The sequence below is a fragment of the Parasteatoda tepidariorum genome, chromosome 4 (genome assembly GCF_043381705.1).
Source record: "Parasteatoda tepidariorum isolate YZ-2023 chromosome 4, CAS_Ptep_4.0, whole genome shotgun sequence".
Classification (NCBI taxonomy): domain Eukaryota; kingdom Metazoa; phylum Arthropoda; class Arachnida; order Araneae; family Theridiidae; genus Parasteatoda; species Parasteatoda tepidariorum.
This window is the reverse complement of record NC_092207.1, coordinates 50,597,447-50,616,121: the sequence shown is the minus strand read 5'-3', so window position 1 is coordinate 50,616,121 and position 18,675 is coordinate 50,597,447. Positions and strand designations below refer to the sequence as shown.

Here is an 18,675-nt window from a genome sequence, read left to right as displayed (position 1 = left end):
GCTGGTTGTTTAGGCATACGGACGCCATCTATTGATCATTTATTCAACTATAAAGTTCTTTCAAGAAGTTATAATAAATAATTAAAAAAGGTATTCAGCAAAAGTTGGCATTCTAAATTTTTTGTGGAAAATTTATTATTAATAATAAATAATAATTATATTTGAAAACAGCTTTTCGGTAATTATCTTCTTTTTCCCATTGGTTGTTTCGATTTTAGATAAAAAAATTGTTTTTAAAGGGTATTCGAGGTATCTCCAACCTTAGTATTTCATAAATGAATGATGTAATATCTAAATTATCAAATTATTTTTCAAAATATAACAGTTGTATTAGTTTGTAGTGTGTCCAGCAGAGTTGGCCAAAAATGTAATCGATTACATTTTTTGATTACAGTAATCAATTACTTGTAATCATGATTACAANTTTTTTTTTCCATTGGTTGTTTCGATTTTAGATAAAAAATTATTTTTAAACGGTATTCGAGGTATCTCCAACCTTAGTATTTCATAAATGAATCATGTAATATCTAAATTATCAAATTATTTTTCAAAATATAGCAGTTGTATTAGTTTGTAGTGTGTCCAGCATATTGCGGTGATCTGTTAATATTTTAATTTATTTCAAGTTCGTTGTTATTAGGTTCGCCAATTATTACCTTGTTATTACGCTTTTCTTATTAATCGTAAGTTCGTTATTATTCAAACTTATTCAAAGCAGCTTCAATTTTATTTACTTACATGCAGGGTCAGGTTACCACACGGGGGAGGGCTTGTCCCAGGGGGGGGCAAAGTCTCAATGGCCCCAGGCCTAAGAAAGGTGGATCCAATCGATAACTGAGGACAATAAAATTTTTAAAAACTATTATAGTAAAACGAAATGTTTTAAACGACATTTAAATTTTTATTATGAATCTTATAGAATAAACGCTTTTTATCTTTACTCAAACAAAATATTTTAAGAAGAATAAAATATAATTTTCAAACAAATTTAAAAATGAAATTTTGGGTTTGTAAAATCACAACCCTCTGTTTTGGGTGTACAGCTTTACGTTGCAATTTTGCTTTCCTACAAATAGCTATAAAGCTTAAAAACTGGAAAATATAAAGGAATGCATATAAATATACGGAGTGCACTACGGAATGAAAATTTCAACAATCAGTCATTAGTTCAAGAATTATTTACTGTTAAATTTAAAGTAAAAAAATTCCACGTGAACCGCTCTGCAGTCCACAGGATTGCAGCAGAATTTTACGAGAAAAATGTTGACATTTAGGAAGAATACGAAGCAATGATGGGGGTTGGTGAGTTTAGAAGATTATACGGTGAGTATATAAGTTATATTTTTTGTACAAAGCGTACTTTTTTGTACTTGTTTATATTACCGTACAAGACATTGCTATCTGCAAGTAAGGTATTGTTTCTTTTTTCTTTTTTTTTTCGCAACAAAACAGGAGTCATTAGTCAAATATTTTTTTAATTTATTGAACTTTTTAATAACAAAACACAGTAAACTGAATTATTTGTTCTATTGGCTCAGATTTTGTCCCATTTAATTAAGCTATAAGAAATATCATGGGATAAGGTATCTCACTTGTTTACATAGCAACTAAAAAGTAATGTCGAATGTGTAAATAAGAACAACTCAAAAATAGTATTTTATACATGGAAATTCTTGTATTTGCTCTGAGTTGCTCGTTATATTGACTCGTGTTTGGTCTCATTCGATTCACAGTAAAAGCATACATAGAAATCAATTTCTCTTTCGTCTAGACAGCAATGTCAGGGGTTTAAATATGCTCAACTGCAAAATCTTTAGTACATAGAACTCTTATAACATCTAAACTATCGATCCTATAATATCATGCTTAGTTTCATTTACTTCAACGAAAAACTACATTGGAAACAATTCCCCATTTGTCTATGCATCAAGTTTCTTCCTTCTAATTACATCTTCCACCCAAATCCGTAGCAAAATTTTGTGAGATTCTCATATGAAGGCCTTTTGAGATCTTCACTAACTAATCCCAATGGGTCCCAGTTTGTAATATTTTAAACAAACGAGAGGATGGAGGGACCAGCCAGATCTACAGTCTTGAATTCCATCTCGCTTGTCTTGGACGTTTTGGCCATATCTTGCAGTTTATGCTTAACAACATTTCTACATTGTCAAATTTCTAAATATGCGGGGGAAAAGTGAATTCAGTTAAGGAAAATAAGTTTTTAAAGACATTTCGTTGCTTATTTTATCACCCACACTATTTATTTGCTTGTCTGAGAATCTCAATCATTGAAGATTTTACACATCAAAACTTGGCGATCTTGCTCATACATGCGATTGGTGCATGCACGAGAAGAAATTCGCATGTAATAAGAAAGGCCTCTTGACTCGCTTCAAAAGCATATTTATTAGCCAATCGAAATTTTTTTCTCTCAAATTGTGAATGTGAAAGCTCAAGATCATCTACTCAAAAGTGTTTAAAAATGAAGAGTTCACAAGACCATTCAAAACTAATTAAACATTTGGTGCTAGCCGCTTTTTTCATTGACTTAACAATAGATTTAGACGAAACACACTTTGGATTTTATAAAAAGTGGCTTTATATAGGAGAAGTTTCGCAATATTAATTCTCGAAGTCACCTTATTACTGAAAAATAACCCCATTGCAATTCTGATCACTGACTACTATGTGTTATATGAGAGAGATTTAGCATTTTCATGCAGCATCCCGTTCATTTACCGGAGTGCAACTTAGTTACTACAGAAACTTCTCAATTTTCTACAGCTCTTGAGCAAAAGGTAAGTACGTAAACGTACGGAATGATAGGTGACTAAATCCTTTAGCCGAATAGTATTTCAGGTCAATCCATTATGACGTTATCGTAACTTTTTTTACAAAGCTTCTTTTCAGTCATAATGGCAGAGCCCACTAGCAACACTGAAATGAAACCGTCAGTACATGCTGTGGATTTAAATCGTTGACTCCCTATAATTTATAATATACTATTTCCGACATATTTTTGTGTACTTTTGTTTATACATCAACTATAACACATAAGGACGACTCTGAAGTTATCATGAAGCATTTCTTAAAGTTTCTCCTGATTCAACAACCTACAGCGCACTCTAGCAACACTTAACGGAAACGATTAGTTTTTTCAGCAGATGTGAATATTTGCAATAGGACTGAATTATTGAATTTGTGTTAGTTTTTTGAAATATTTTCATATTGTGCATTTTAATGTAGAAACATAAAAAATTTTCTAATCAACTACAAATCTTCTAAAAAGTAAAAAAATATTTATTTTATATTTTACTTACTTCTTTCTATTTCTATTCTTTCATATAATAAATTCTACTATAAACAGAGAAAAAAAAACTGCATTGATAACACTTTTCCATATTCGTTATTCCATTAGTTTATAAGGTTTAACTGAGCATTTCATCCATGTAAATACACATTAAATTTAAAATTAAAATGAATATAAGAAAAAGAAAAATGATGAGGAACTCAAATATTTAAAATAAATAGTCATTTACATTGCAAAATGTATTTTTGTCTTCATAAACAAACAGCATCCTTAACGAAATAACATTTAAGTATTTCATAGCACTAAAATAAAGCAAATGACCAAACGATTATAAGGAACTTTATAAATTCAAATAAAAATAATAAAAGAAAACGATTAATTCACCAGTCTAACTATTAGTTGAGCTTTTTGCCGTAGCGTGGTGCTGAAACCGTTTAGAACAGACTGTTGTCATTTTGGCGAGCGCCGATAAAAAAATGCTCTAGCATTAGAGCTAAAGTTCTTTATATATTTTTCTGTGATCTAAATCTCTTTTTCTAATTCTCTGCGATATTTTGTTTTGCTTGTATTCTTACGGGAAGAAACAGAGTTACAAGCAAACTCATTTATTTTGTAGCGGAAAAAAATATCATCGTTCCTAACCCAATGCAACTTTTTAGAATTTGTTTGTTTTATTTATATTATAGCATACATTTTGTAACATCTAACATAGATAAATGACTGCAGATAAATAATGTAAGTATTCTATTGTGTGATTTTTAGTGACATTCATTTCTTTAGGGAAGATTTTTAGCAATAATTTAATTACTTTTAAATACAAACAGCTGCCTTTTTATAAAATTAAGTTATATTTAAAATTTATTAAAAAGAAATAAACGATCAAAGACTATTCAACTGATAAAAACATCACAAATTTTATCTTTCTTATGTAACTCTAAATTACTTAATTACAAATATTATTTCAGTAAATTATAGATAAAATGATTTATCGAATTTTGCCAAACTTGCTATAAAAATTACACTATGATAAGTGGTGGTATTTTTCAAACCTGCTAAGCTAACACTAACAAATAATTGTCCTTCTTCAATTACTGATATTTTTTGTACATACATATTTTGAAACGCAATATAATTTAATGTGTATAAAATTGTCTTTCTGTAGGCTTCACTTTCATCATAGTATTATGTGCAATTAAAGTTTATATAATTTGTATAAAATACGCCAATTTAGTTTGATATTTTTCCACACTGTAAAAAATGGTTTCACAAAATTGTGCAAAAAATATGTCAAAATCGCCCCGAAACTAATAATAGTCAAATATGACTGTCCCATATGTATTCAAAACTGAAAAAGCATATACTAATTTTTGAGCAAAATGCAATAGTCTTAAACAGGATGTTGAGGGAGAAATACGAGACATAGGTTTTCGTTGACGGTCGGCAGAATTCGAACCAAGGACTTCGGAGTTCGTAGTAAGAAGCTCTAATCATCATAGTTGTACTCCACAGAATAGAGAGAGTTAGGAAGCTTTATATATCGGCCTCCGCAATGTCACATCAACAATATATATTCCATAGGCTTAAAAGTTTTTAAAACATAGAGAAATAAGCAAAAAGATAAATTAAAATTACTGATCTCTTGACTACGTTATTGAAACCACATTTTCCCTTTGAACCATACATTGTGGCGCCACTATTTAAAGCTTTCTAACTCTCTCAGTGCTGAGGAGTACAATTGTCACGGTTTTAGAGGGTCCTTCCTACTACGAACCCAAAAGTCCTTGGTTCGAATCCTGCTGACAGAAAACGAGCATCTCTCTAACACGTTTTTTTCTTACATCACTTTTAACTTTTTGAGACCATGCATTTTGCCCAAAAATGAATATTTGCTCTTGCAATTTTGAATGTATGGGGTTTTCAAATGGGACTATTATTTGTCTCGGAGCTATTTTGACACATTATTTCTTGACTTTGTAAAACCTTTGTTGTTTTGAGAAACTAATGCAGGTGAAAATAATAAAATCAAGGAAAGACTCTCAGATTTCACAATTTTTTTAAAATTCCAAACCAGGAAGAATTAGAATAACTTTTTAAATATTAGAAAATTAGATCACAAACGCTTTTCGTTTTCACTAAACTGTGGCTTTTCAATTCATATTGAAAATTTTCACCATTTTTATGATTTGCGCGAAACTGGTCCTGCATAAGATAGACAAAAATCAATCTAACAGTCATGAATAACTGTTTCAACCTTCACGACAGTCATAAAAAGTAGTATATTATTCCATAGTAAAGAACGATTTTCATTTTATTGAAGGGTTTTCTAAGAACAACTTTAAAGATTAAACCATCTTGTATGACTTAGAAATTGCTCTTATTTTTTAAATTTTTCAGAAACATTTTTTTTTTTTTGCAGGTGGGATGAAATCCTACATTATGTGTGGATGCTACCGATTTTTGCAACAAATGCACTAGTATTTGCTATTGGTATGACTTTTCTTTGTATCCATACCCGACAGTTTGTGGGAGATGTTTTTACACACCATCCAACAATAATACTAACACTTGCCGTAATTTATTTAGTCTTCACTCACTTGACAAAAAGTTATGCTACCTTGTATGTGATAGGTCTGTGTCTGCCTTTTTTCAAAAATTGGTGTTTTCGAATTACAATTTGCTTTTACTTGATGCACATCTTCCTATTTCCTATAGCTTTGCATTATCTGGAATTAATCATGATTCCTGAATCTGGTTAATGTATAACCATTTTTCATAGGTTAAGTGCTCGAGAGCCGAAACGAGTTTAAAAAACAATTACTTTTGAAGATTGATTTTCAATAAAGTTTTGTTTATTTAACAATCTTCTCCCGATAACTTGAAGCTTCATCGTGTGAAATTGAATTGTGTATGTGCATTTAATTTCGTAACTATGATTCTAGATATAAGTTAGAAGTTTTGAAAATAAATTTGTGTTGAATAAAATCATTTTAGAACGCATTTTTACTTGTATTTTATTTGAAATGCTGCGCCTTTTAATTTCAGCTTATAACTAAATTAACTTTCAGTGTAACCTAAAAGAAGGTGCAACAGATGAAAAAGTTTTTATAACAATATTTTTTAGCTACTACACTCAATTGCGGCTGTACACAATGCGCTAAATGATTAGTTTGATCCGAAGCTCAAGACCAATATATAACATTTGATTGTTATTTCTCAGGAAAGTATCTGCTGACGTTATTTCTCACAGAATTTTTCATTCTGTATTTTTTATTCTTTCTGTTTTTGTTTTAATAGCTTGTTTGCAAATGCTTACACTAATGCTTACACTTTGCAAATGCTTACACTAATTCGATTTACTCTTAGATTCTCAATTTATCAGTGTCCCTTGAACCGGATCTCCTCTTTACTTATGGAAAAGTGCCAAAAAAAAGTTCGAATTTTTGTAAATTTTGAATGGAAAAGGGGAGAAAATTCAATATTAAAAGTTGGATAGGATGCGAGAGAATTGGATAAGAGATGTGTGTAGAATCTGCAGGAGACTTTGCCAAACAAGTGACTCATAAGATTTTTTTCAGCCGATTTGTTACGTGGATGATTTTCGTTGCATACAATCTCCCTATCTGCTCAGGCAGGCTGGGTAATTTATTTGGATGACAAAAAAAAATTTTGTTGATTGTGTTAAACGAATGAGACAGCTTTTGATTTCTTTGCATTAACTTCATAATTTGCCTTGGCCTCCGTTTTCAAAATTCTTAGCATTATTATAAGAGATGATAGTTCTAAATTCAAATACATTCTTCAGTTTGCGTTTCTTCACTTTTCTAACCATTTCATATATGCCTGAGATTTTGAGGTATTTTCGATAATTGCTTTAAAAACTATTTTAACTTACAATTGCTGCGTTCTCTGCTTTACACGGATTTTTATTTAATCTGCTTATGAGTCCCTTTCAAAATAGATAAAATAATTAACCGTATTTAAATTTTATACTGAAAAGAAAAAAGAAGACAATGTTTCCTGGCTCGTACCCCCCAAAGCATCACTGGTACCAGAGCATCCGTCCAGGAGGTGCACTCAACATTCAGTGCAACAGCAAGGACCAGACGGCACTTACCAGGCTTATCAGCGGCCACCTTAAGTCCCTTTCTTTCGAGGGTAGTGAGTGTTAAAATCTTCCCAAAATGCCCAGGTGCCACAACATGCAGGCTTCTCCCCAATATATCCTGGACTGTCTTGGTCTGGACAAAAGGGACATACTAAATAACCCACTTTTGGTGGCCGACTTTCTCCGGGTCATGAATTTCATGGACATCGTTTAGCCCTGCTAGTTTTGGGGATAAGGAAGAAGAAGAAGAAGAAGAAATTTTATACCATTAGACCTTATAAATTTGATGTTCACTGTCACTGAATTGTTGTAATGTGTCATTTATTTTGTAAAAACTTCTTTTTACGAAATAAATGCCTTTTTTTTGTTAAGAAAAAGGGAGATTACTTGCATATTGGTTTTCTCCAGAATTCATGCTAAGAATGCCTCTGTGCGCCTTATATGTGAAATTATTTGAAAGTGACTAATATTCCAAGTGATTTCACTCACTTTATTTTCTCGATTAAAACAATCTTTAGAAATGACTGGAATGCTGAAGCAATATATCCTCATCGGTAGATGGATACTGCGACGGGATCCAGTTGCAGATTAGTCTCTCAAAATTACGAAGAAGAAAGTATTGTTCATATCAAATAAAATAAAAAGATGAAATGCTTCTGTCTCTACGGTAAAAATCGGAAGAAAAGAAAAGGGCACCTGAAGGATGTCAAATTCATAAAAATACTCCAGTTATTTTATGCGTATCTGATGTCACTTTAGCGAATATTTTAAACTGGAAAATTAATCGCCTGGTGTGCAATTAAACCTGTAATGGGAAATTCATGGAAAAATGGTCTTAAGTATTTCAAAGCTCAGAGTAGTGTGATTAGACACGCTTTTTCCTAAGGCCGCATTATTTTCTTAATGATGCTTAATTGCGCAGGAGCAAAGAGGCATTTTAATAAAATTGAAGAAGAACAGAAAAAAAAAATTATATGTAAATCTCTCTAAGGTGAAATCTTTTGATTCTATCACTATTGTGTTTCTCTGAAATGTTATGTATGCTGGAAATTTTATACATATTGAGGATATTCTACATTAATGATATTTACGTTGAATGACGTTGCTTGTGAGTTCAACCTAAACTTTTGCTTTAACTTTGAAATATCATCTCTACATCATTTTTTACTTTGCTCTTTTTCATTATCTAACGTTTTTCTATGGTTTTTAATACATTTTTCGAATTTATTATTGAAAGTAGGACTTAAAATTGTCATATGTTCTAACATTGAAATTTGAAATTATGAATTATATTAAGTCTAATTTTAGAATTTCAACTTAAAAAGAGTATTATAATTCATATAAATTTTTTCTAAATTAGATCAGCATCCAAGGCACGAGCTAAGCAAACGTGTATTGCGAAGCAACTCAAAAGCACCTAGTATTACATAAAACATTTATACATATATATGTATGTATTTCTGGCCTCAACTGATGAAATTTTTTTTCTTGTGTTGGCAACGAAGAGCTTTAAACAAACCGAGCTATAAATTGGACAGAAATGAGAAGTGGAAAGCAAACTTCATGTAAATAAATAGATTGTTCCATATTTTCATGATAATTATGCTTAATTTACGGTGGTTACATAATGATTTAGTGATTATTTCAACTTTATTGGTGATCAATAATTTAAGCAGGAAAGGAGGCGTTTTCGTGAAATTGCAGAAGAGCAGAAAAAAGTCTTTTGTAATAGATTATAAATGTCTTTTAAGAGGAGATCTTTAGACTCAATGTCTGTGGTTTCTTCAAACTCCTAAACATGTAATTGCAAAAAAATGTTATAAATATTCAGGATAGTCGACGTTTATGCTGCAAGTGTTGAATGACGTATAATTTTACTTATAAATTTCTGTTCTAACCCTAAAATACTACACCAATTATTAACTAATTTGTAACTATGTTTTTTCTTCTTCATTTTTTGATCTTTTTATGACTTTTATACATTTTACGAGTTTATGATAAGAAAACTGACTTAAAATTGTCCTGTCCCCGTATGGTGAAATTTAGAAATATGTATACTAATAAATTAATTGCCCTAAATGTAAATATTAGGTAGTATTGAAATTTATATAAATAAAATAAGTGTAAATGAAATATTAATGTTCATAATTTGAATAAAATCAAAAGTTTTACTACGTGTTCATGTTACATATTTTTAGAACTTTATTTTGTAAAGAGTACCGTATTATCACTCTTCCAAATTTAGACTAAAACATTCCATATCCAATGAGCAATGACTCAAAAGAAAAGTAGAATTCAACTTTCGGAGTTGGCGAGCAGAGAATAACACCCTAAAGTATTTTAACAATATCAAGGTAAAAATATATAATTTTATTGCATTTTAAAAACATAAATATATTACATTTCTTATAACATTACATTACATTCTTATAATGTAAAAATACATTTAAAACAGAAATACATTTACATTTCCTTTAACTGCGAATGAAATAATACATGTTTTACAAAATTTAAAGTGCAAAAAACTTAGAAAATACTTCATTCGAGATACAGAAGAAAAAACTCTTTAAAAACTAATATTTTATTAGCAGATCAGTCGACTTTTTTTCTGTTTTAATTTTTATATAATTTTTATTAAATATTATTGATTTTCGCATAGGTGATTGATTCGTCGGAGATAACAACATCTAAAATTCTGAAAAGTATTCTACATTTTTCATCACTCGCATTTTTTAACTATACAAGTATATCACAGAGCAAATAAATAAATGAAAGAGCGAACACGCTGAATAATTTTTCGCGTACTGCGATTTAATTTCAGTACGCGAAAGGAATTTGAATTTCGTGGTTACAGGGCCTAATTTTAAACATGTTAATTAATCAGTGCAGACCAAGTCAGACAAAATAAAAGTACTTTTTCATAATAAACATGCTTTTTTTTGGCAGTTTCGAATCGTTGACTCTCAAAATGTGGGGAGAGGGTAGCCAAAAACTGGAAAATTTGGTCCCACTTTTTAATGCAGGTAAGCGGTCGAAAGATTGGGACTCTTATTGTAAATATGTTAATTTATTTACTTTTAATATGTTAATTAATTTACTTAATTAGTTCCCCATCACAAAGAAATCAAATTTTTAAATTTTTATTTCTGACCAGCTATTTCATCGATTTAGTTTAAATTTTGGATTTTTCAATTAAAATTAAGCATATTAAATTAATGTAAGAATTTGTATGCCTTTAATTATCATTCAAGTTTCTTTTTCTACCATAAGTAAATAAATAATGAAAAATAATTTTTTACATTACTTTGGAAAAACTAATTTTTTTATTCTGTGTGAATCTGTTTTGATTCACTTAACCAGTACTTGAGCTATACATAAAAAGTGTAATTAACATTCATTAACATTAAGGGGCGCAATCCTTCAACCGCTCTCCTGATGTTTATTCAGAGAAAGTACGCTTTTATGTATAATCTCGCAACTTAAAATATCGCCTGCACTGATTAATTTGTATATTTGAGGTTATGATCTCGAATCGGTTAAGAGTGATACCTGGTACGCAAAACTCCGATAGTGGGTTTAAAAGTTATTCAGAGTCCTCGCTTTTTTTCCCACATTATACAAATAAGTATTGCAATGCGGTAGAAAAAAGTAAGAATTCGATTTTTCTCAGCAGTTTTATTAAAATTTGTTAAATTAATGATTTTATAATGCTGTTATATGCTGTTATATAATGCTGTTATATTAAGTTTGTTTCAATATTTTTCTTTTGTCTCTAATAAGGATTTTAATTAATAATGCTGTCAATTTCTTTTCACCGATACTTTTGAGAAAAAAACTATAAAGACAAACAAAAGGATAAGAAGGAAAATTTACGTTTTACTAGTTTTTTTACAGGATGATAATGAATTTACTAGATAGACTTAGAGCCAAAATTACTATTTTCCTTTTTCAAATAGACACCGTAGTTAAGCAGATACCTATAAATAATAATTGTAACAGAATAATTAAGTAACTTCTTAAATATGTTATAAATTTAATTGTTCTTTAGAAATTCTCGTCATTTCATTTTTCTTAATTTTTCCACTTGCTGTCCTTGGAAATGTTTCAATAAACATGATATAGCGTGGAATCTTATAATTGCTGATCTGAAACAAAAAAATATGGTAATCAAATATTTGAAATTTTTTTAATGATTAAACATGCATGCTTTTTTTTTCCTACTCAATCTTTTAGCATTTTTAAAGAAACATATCAAGATGTAGAACTTTCATATTTTTATTTGGAATATAAAATGTAACTTTTCAGTAATCAATTATTCCAAAAATTTTTAAAAAATTATTAACTGCTTTTAAAATGTATTTTAATTAGTTGGTATGTAAATGTACATTAAAGGTAAATAATCAAAAACTAGTGGATGGGAAATATATAAAAACGTAAAGTTCTAGTGTATAAAAAAGATTGCAACCGATAATTTCAGAAATAAAGTGAATGCATTTTTTAAATACTTCAGTTTTATTTTAATTAAATGATTATCCCGTTTACTTTATATTTACTTTTTAAAAATCATGGTAATTTACAACTTTTATAATGCTTGATCTTGACCTTTACTTATCTCATACGTCACTAAATTTCTCCTTTAATCCCTTCAGGACTGTGATCACATATACGTGATCGCGCGATTCTCCCTATACGACCCTTAGAATCTATATTTTGTAGTTCTATACTATATTTTGTTGTTCTGATTTTCCCATTTAATATCCGCTTCCCGTCTGAAATGGGAAGATTTTAAAAGTTTAAGGTTATTTTGGTACATTTTCTAAAAATAGATATAGAATTCTCTAAATGAAACTATCGAAACTCAAATATTTATTTCTGTTCAAGTTCTAAAATGATACTGCGCAGTTTTTATGATGGTACAAAACCTAACAACATTACATATGTCTATCCTCTAGCCACCAATTTTACATGTCAACCATCAAGTGAAAAATATATACCGTTCACTTATTAACCAAGAACAGATGTATAAGCCTGAATGAGTTTTCTCTGTACTTATCGGTTATAAGGACCATGAAGACAAGTTCAACAACTCCATGATACGATTTACACAGGTCATCGATTACCGATAATGCACATTAGTATACCAAATACAATAATATTATGACCAATAATCATAACACCTCACTTTGAGTACGAAAATATCGCACTTATTGATTACTTTAATTTTCGAATGCAATAATATTGCTACCAGAAAGATAATATTGCAAACAACAATAGTTATTGAATACAACATTCTGTGAATGTTATGAATTTGTGCAATGAAAATATTATAACCAATGATTAAATAAAATAAATGAGTTATACTGAAAAGAAAATACGAAAAAAATATCTTCATATTTAGGAATTCGGTCAATTTTAAATGCACAAAATCAAGTAACGTAATATTTATTTTATGAAAATGGTTCTAGAGACGTTCAGTCACATTCAGTACAGTTCACTTTAGTTGACATTGATAATATAGAAATCTTTTCATTTCATCATAAAAGAAATGGTTTTATGTCTTCAATGTCTTTTTTTTTCTATCATCGATGCGAATCAGAAATGCATGCCATTCTTCATAGCCAAATAATTCAATTTATTGGGGGTAAATTCTCGAAATACAGGGTATCCCAGGATTATTGAGAAAAACTTAAAAAGAAACTGGGGGACATCACAAGGATACAAAATCAATCTACGGTAGGAAATGTTTTGGGAAAATAGAATGAGAGGTATAAGAAACAAAAAGACACAAGAATGAAATCATCTGAAATATTTATGAGTGAAAAATGTTACATGTGCCGTGAGGAAAATGTCACAAAAGATGTGCAAAGTTTCCACCCTTGCTTGCGATGCAGGCTTTTCATCTTCGGACCATGGATTGGCGGACTCGCTGAAATACACCAGGATATTGTTGGATATCCGCGATACAATTTTTCTGCTGCTCGCGTGTTTCCTCTGTTAATTCGTCATGTGTATATCTGCCAGCTCGGTGTTCCTAAAACATTGTATACTACTCTTCGGGCGATGACAGCTCAAATAACTGTAGCAATACATGTGTGTTTTCTCGAATGCTCTTGTGAACAACACCACCTAGCGGCGAACGAGGAAGTTTCCGACTATGGGTTGCTCTACAAATCTGAATTCTTGCGATGTCCCCTGTCTCACCTTAAAATTTTTTCTTAATAATCCTGGGACACTTTGTATATTTGGTTGAGAGTTTTTATGTATTGCAAATTAAATGAAAAATGTAATTCTTTCAGGAACTGATGTCCTGGTTTGCTTTTTTTTTAATCCTGTGAATGCACCATCATGATACATCATTGTGTAAAACTAATAAGAAAAAAGTTCCATTTATATTGAACTCTGAAGATCAGCAATTTTGCAGTTTTTGATTTATTACTCGCCTACTATTTACTTAGGCTCTTCACGCCGTTTAGCACATGAGGCATCCAGTGTACTTCTACATGCCTTCTCCCGGTCTTTGGTTTCTAATCGTGCTCCTTCTAATCCTGTAAGTCTTTCTCTTTTAAGAATCTGCCATCATCTGTCGCTGCCAAGTCATTTTTGGTATTCCGCTTTTTCCTTTGCCCAAGAAAGAGAAACAAGCGCGAATTTTCTTTCTTGGCATTCTCAATACATGTCTCGTTCTTCTGATTCAATAATAACTAGCAAGTGACGTAGTCATATTAAACGGATATTCATTTCTTGTATTAAATGTATTTGTTTATAAAAAAATTTAATAAAGAAGAATCATACCTTTTCTTTGCAGAAGTTACGGACCTCTTCTTCTGTAAGATTCATTCCAGATTTAACATGTATCCAGCAACATAATTCTTCTCCCAATCTTTCGTCTGGTACGCCGCAAATCTAAAAATACATTTAAGATCATATGGTAATAATAATGACCAATGGGCATTAGGGATACAGGATTCATGATGCTTAAATATTAGATTAACAACTTGAATAGTTATGTTTTAAAGTACGTGAAATGAACGGAAAACAAAAATATGTAATTATATCAACTCACATTTTACAATAATTTAGGCTTTTTATTAAGTCCGTAATTTCGAAACGATGGATTTGATTTTCATAAAATATCTGGTTTTAGAATAATTGATTATTTTTTTAAAAAAAAAACTCTCGATTTAAATGAAACTTATTTGTGGTTTAGAAATAGATTTTCCTTTGAATTTTGTAATTTTTTTCATCCATTCATTTATAAGAAATTTTTATTACGTTATTTTTTCAGCTTTTTCATACGTTACTTTCCATCACCTTTAATTTCCATACGTTACCAGAGTTGCCAACTTGCTCCGGACAGCAAATATATATTTTAAAGTGGTAGTTTATCAATTGTGATTCTTGGTTTAATAAATTCAATTCAGTAGATTTTTATCCACCACTATTTCTAAATAATTCACAGGCTTATATATTTCACCACTATATAGCACTTACGTCATGTTATACCTTTAAAAAAGCAAGCAAAAATAGACAAATATTTGCAAAATTTACTTTGTAGTTATTTACCGTTTTTTTAATTATTTCGGCGTGTCCGGAGCAGTTGGCATCTCTGCTTTACTTTTCATCTTACACTGCTATCGAAGATGTGGCGTGTGTGTGATAAAATGGCGCTGGCTGAAAAATACTTTTAATTAACCAAACATAAATTGTTTAAAGTTTTTTTTCTTCATAATACACCCACTAAGCTTTGGCATTTTGAAGTTAAATCACGTGAAGAAAAGCATTAAATATACAACCATTCTAATGAAACAATTTTTCTTCTAGCCTTCCTTCATTTTAATTTTTTTGAGTGGGAGAACACTTTCATTATTAACAGAAATTTCAAAGCTTAACTTTGACCTTGAGTACGGCCTTACAGCAGCTACTGGCCCTCCAACACAAATTTGAAAATGCCGTTCTCTTCTCGGACTCACAAGTGGCCATACAATCAATTAGCTCACATGAACGTCCCTTGACACCTGAGATTTCCCGATGTCAAGACCTCTTGAGGTCTTTATTTTTGAGGGAAAAACGAATAGTCCTCCAGTGGGTGCCAGCCCATTGTGGTGTTTGGGGCAATGAGCAGGCAGATTTACTTGCCAAGAAAGGTGCCAATTTGCTACAACAACCAAATACGGCGACTTCCTTTTGGAAAATCAAACTGTTCCTTAAAAATTTATGTAAAACCAACTGATTGCAAGACCTTCAGACTCGCACAGCTTTGAAAAGTTGGAGAAATGTAAGCTCTTCTTTAATTCCCGACAAACCAAGACGTGATGCAGTTGCGGCCTTCCGCTTATATACAGGCCACGATTGTCTTTCTGTTCCCTTATACCGCATAGGCCTTTCCACCTCGCCTTTTTGTGCACTTTGTAAATCTGGAGAGAAATTGGGCAGGGACCACCTGCTTCTATGTGGGGCCCTTCATGGACACACTGAGTCCTCAAGATATTGGGAAGCAAGAGAACTTTTAAGGCAATGACTTCGGTCTTCTTTCTTTGTTATCCTACGTACATTTGTATTTGTTATTTATTTCATCTTTCTATTTGTACCTTTTGCCTTGCCATTAGAAGAAAAAAAAAACTTTGAAAAGAAACTTTTCAACCAACATGGTAAACTGTTCATAGATTTACAGTAAAATTATTAATAAGACATAAGTACATACTTGAACTTCGAGAATTGCTGGGTGAGTACTTAAGAAACTCTCGACTTCAGATGTATAAATGTTTTCTCCCCCTCGTATGACCATGTCTTTTATTCTTCCATCAATTTTCAGATGACCTTTCTCATTCAGTACACCAATATCTCTGAAATGATTGAACATATCATTGAAACATATCTCTGAAATGATTGAACTAACAATGATTGAAAAATCATTGATGAATAGTTTATTATCGACATAATTCAAAGAGAGCGTTTGAAAGAATGGATATAGATCAAAATTCGTATTCAAGGAAATGAATGAACTTGAAAAACGTGATAAAAAAGGGACTATATTGTTTGTCTAAAGTAAGAACTCCCCTAGCCATTCGTCTGGACCAGTGGTGGTGACTATGGTAACGAGGTATAACTATTTCACGTAGGGGTGTGGGGTCACTGTTTAGGATAATTTTTGACTCGGGGAAGCGAGAGAAAGGTAATCTTTTTCTCCGGTCTATTGTGTTAGCCTTAGATTTAGGAGAAGCTATCCTCCCTGATACGCGTGTCAGATATTACTCAAAATGCGCGTTAAAAATAACTGATCGCTTTTCAATGTTGCATTTTCAATGCTAAACAATGAACCCAAATTTTTAACGGCTAAGTTATTCTTAAAATAAAAATCCACCTATGTTTTCCTTTAAAACTACAAATAATAATTATTTATTTGCTACTTCTTTTAAAATACTATATAACAGTAGTTTAAGAAACGAAATCAATTGTTATGTTCATATACTTAAGTAGCTCAGCCCATTTTAGTAGCCGCACATTTTAAACTATGTCCATCTTTTCAAACTCACACTTGAAATTATTTTCTTAGACACGAACTTATGTCTATTTTCTCTTAGAGTCATTTCAGGCTATTTCTGTTTAATGATCTACATACGAGATGTGGCTAGTAAATAACGGAACTAATGCTCCCACTGAAGAACTACGCATGCGCCAAACGTTAATGGCTATGTAGTGTGAAGCCTTCTTTTTTTTTAATTGCCCCTCTTGTGTCTATAAACAATTTAGTGGCCTATGTTTGTATAAGAGCTGTTATTTTGTTTTACCGAAAATATAATAAGGGTAATAAATTAGCTGCGAACCTTCCGCGAAATTTCACATGAAACATAAAAAAGGCGCTGCTGAAACTTTATAAAAAGTGTGTGGCAAAAAATGTTTATCAAGTGCTCGAGTTTTTCAGTGGTTTAAGCATTTTTAAGAGGCTTGAGAAGATAATGTAGATGATTCTCGCCCGAATCACCCTTCTGAGCCAAAAACGGATACAAGAATTGAAAAAAAAGGGCAATTTTATTCATTTGGACCAATGGTGTACTAATGTGATTCCGGGAATTGTAGAAATTAACAAAGATTGCGCAAAATCCTACTGTTAGAAGAAGTCATGAGTTCTCCATGAAGACAACGTGCCAATTCCTTCTGCATCGTCTGTCATGACTTTTCTAGTCAAGCACAACATCTTTGACTTTATATATCGTCTGCACTAACTAATAACACATCTTTGAGATCACCGCCTCAGATCCTCGGTTCTGGGATTGAGTCCTAATACATGAAGATCCGTTCTCCAGATCAAAAGTTATTCCGGTTGATTTTTTCCCTGCTGAGTGCTGCTTTTTTTTTCAATAGGGATTTTTCTGAAAAGTGTGAGTTTTTAATAATTATGTTTGAATTTATTTAAATTTCTAAGTCGCATTCAATAAAAAACTGTTCAGAACACATTTTCTCCAAATTTCTTGTTTTTATGTTCATCATTTTCAAATCAGTCTCAAACTACAGGCTGCAATTTAACTTTTGGGGATTAATGTATGTACTCAACTTAAAAATTGATCATTGGCATTGAAAGAAAAATAGTTTCCTTTAAAGCAGTTGACTTTAATTGTATAAATTAGTGTTTTAGGTTCGACATTGAATTGACCATTGTTAAATGTTTTTTAACCATTGTCATTTTTTCCATCTTACCCAGTATGAAACCATTTTGATTTATCAATAGCCTCTTCTGTTTTAACTTTGTCGTTCCAATAGCCAGAAAATATTGAATAGCCTCTAGCCAGAACTTCTCCTTTTGTGTTTATCGGAACTATTCGGCCCTCTTCATCAATGATTTTCAACTAAGAGAAACATAGATTTAAATGTCATCTAAAAAATTTAAATTTAGCAATTAACACGCAGTTGCAAAAGAATATAATGTACAAAAGATTAATAGAAAAATTGAATGATACCAACTGTGTTGTCTGAACTTTATGAGAAAAGTATTGAGAAGCGAGGTTAAATGTGACAGTACTCTCTTAAAGGATTAGGTTTGAATATTTTAGAAACAGTGTATTTTTATTTATACAAATTCTGTATTAACTGTTGTAAGAGGAAGAAGTTTAAAGTTCTATTTAATTTTTAAAATTATTATTATTATTTCTTTTGCTATTTAAACTCATTGTGCTATATGCTAAGCTGAACTTCATATTAATCATTTGAATACAGGCTTTCCTGTTTGCGATTTTCCCATTCAGCGGCTCTAAACGACTCGCTC

At 31.1% G+C, this 18,675-nt stretch overlaps 1 protein-coding gene across 1 annotated transcript in view; it reads right to left on the bottom strand.

Annotated features, from left to right (window-relative positions):
• Window positions 1-9,764: 9,764 nt before the first annotated feature.
• Window positions 9,765-18,675, bottom strand: part of LOC107448220 (medium-chain acyl-CoA ligase ACSF2, mitochondrial) — a gene marked incomplete in the record, with an annotated part of 38,867 nt that continues 29,956 nt past the window's right edge. The window contains 4 exon segments of the mRNA XM_043042746.2: window positions 9,765-11,560; window positions 14,208-14,318; window positions 16,117-16,258; window positions 18,111-18,259. Coding sequence (XP_042898680.1) covers window positions 11,441-11,560; window positions 14,208-14,318; window positions 16,117-16,258; window positions 18,111-18,259 — 522 coding nt within the window.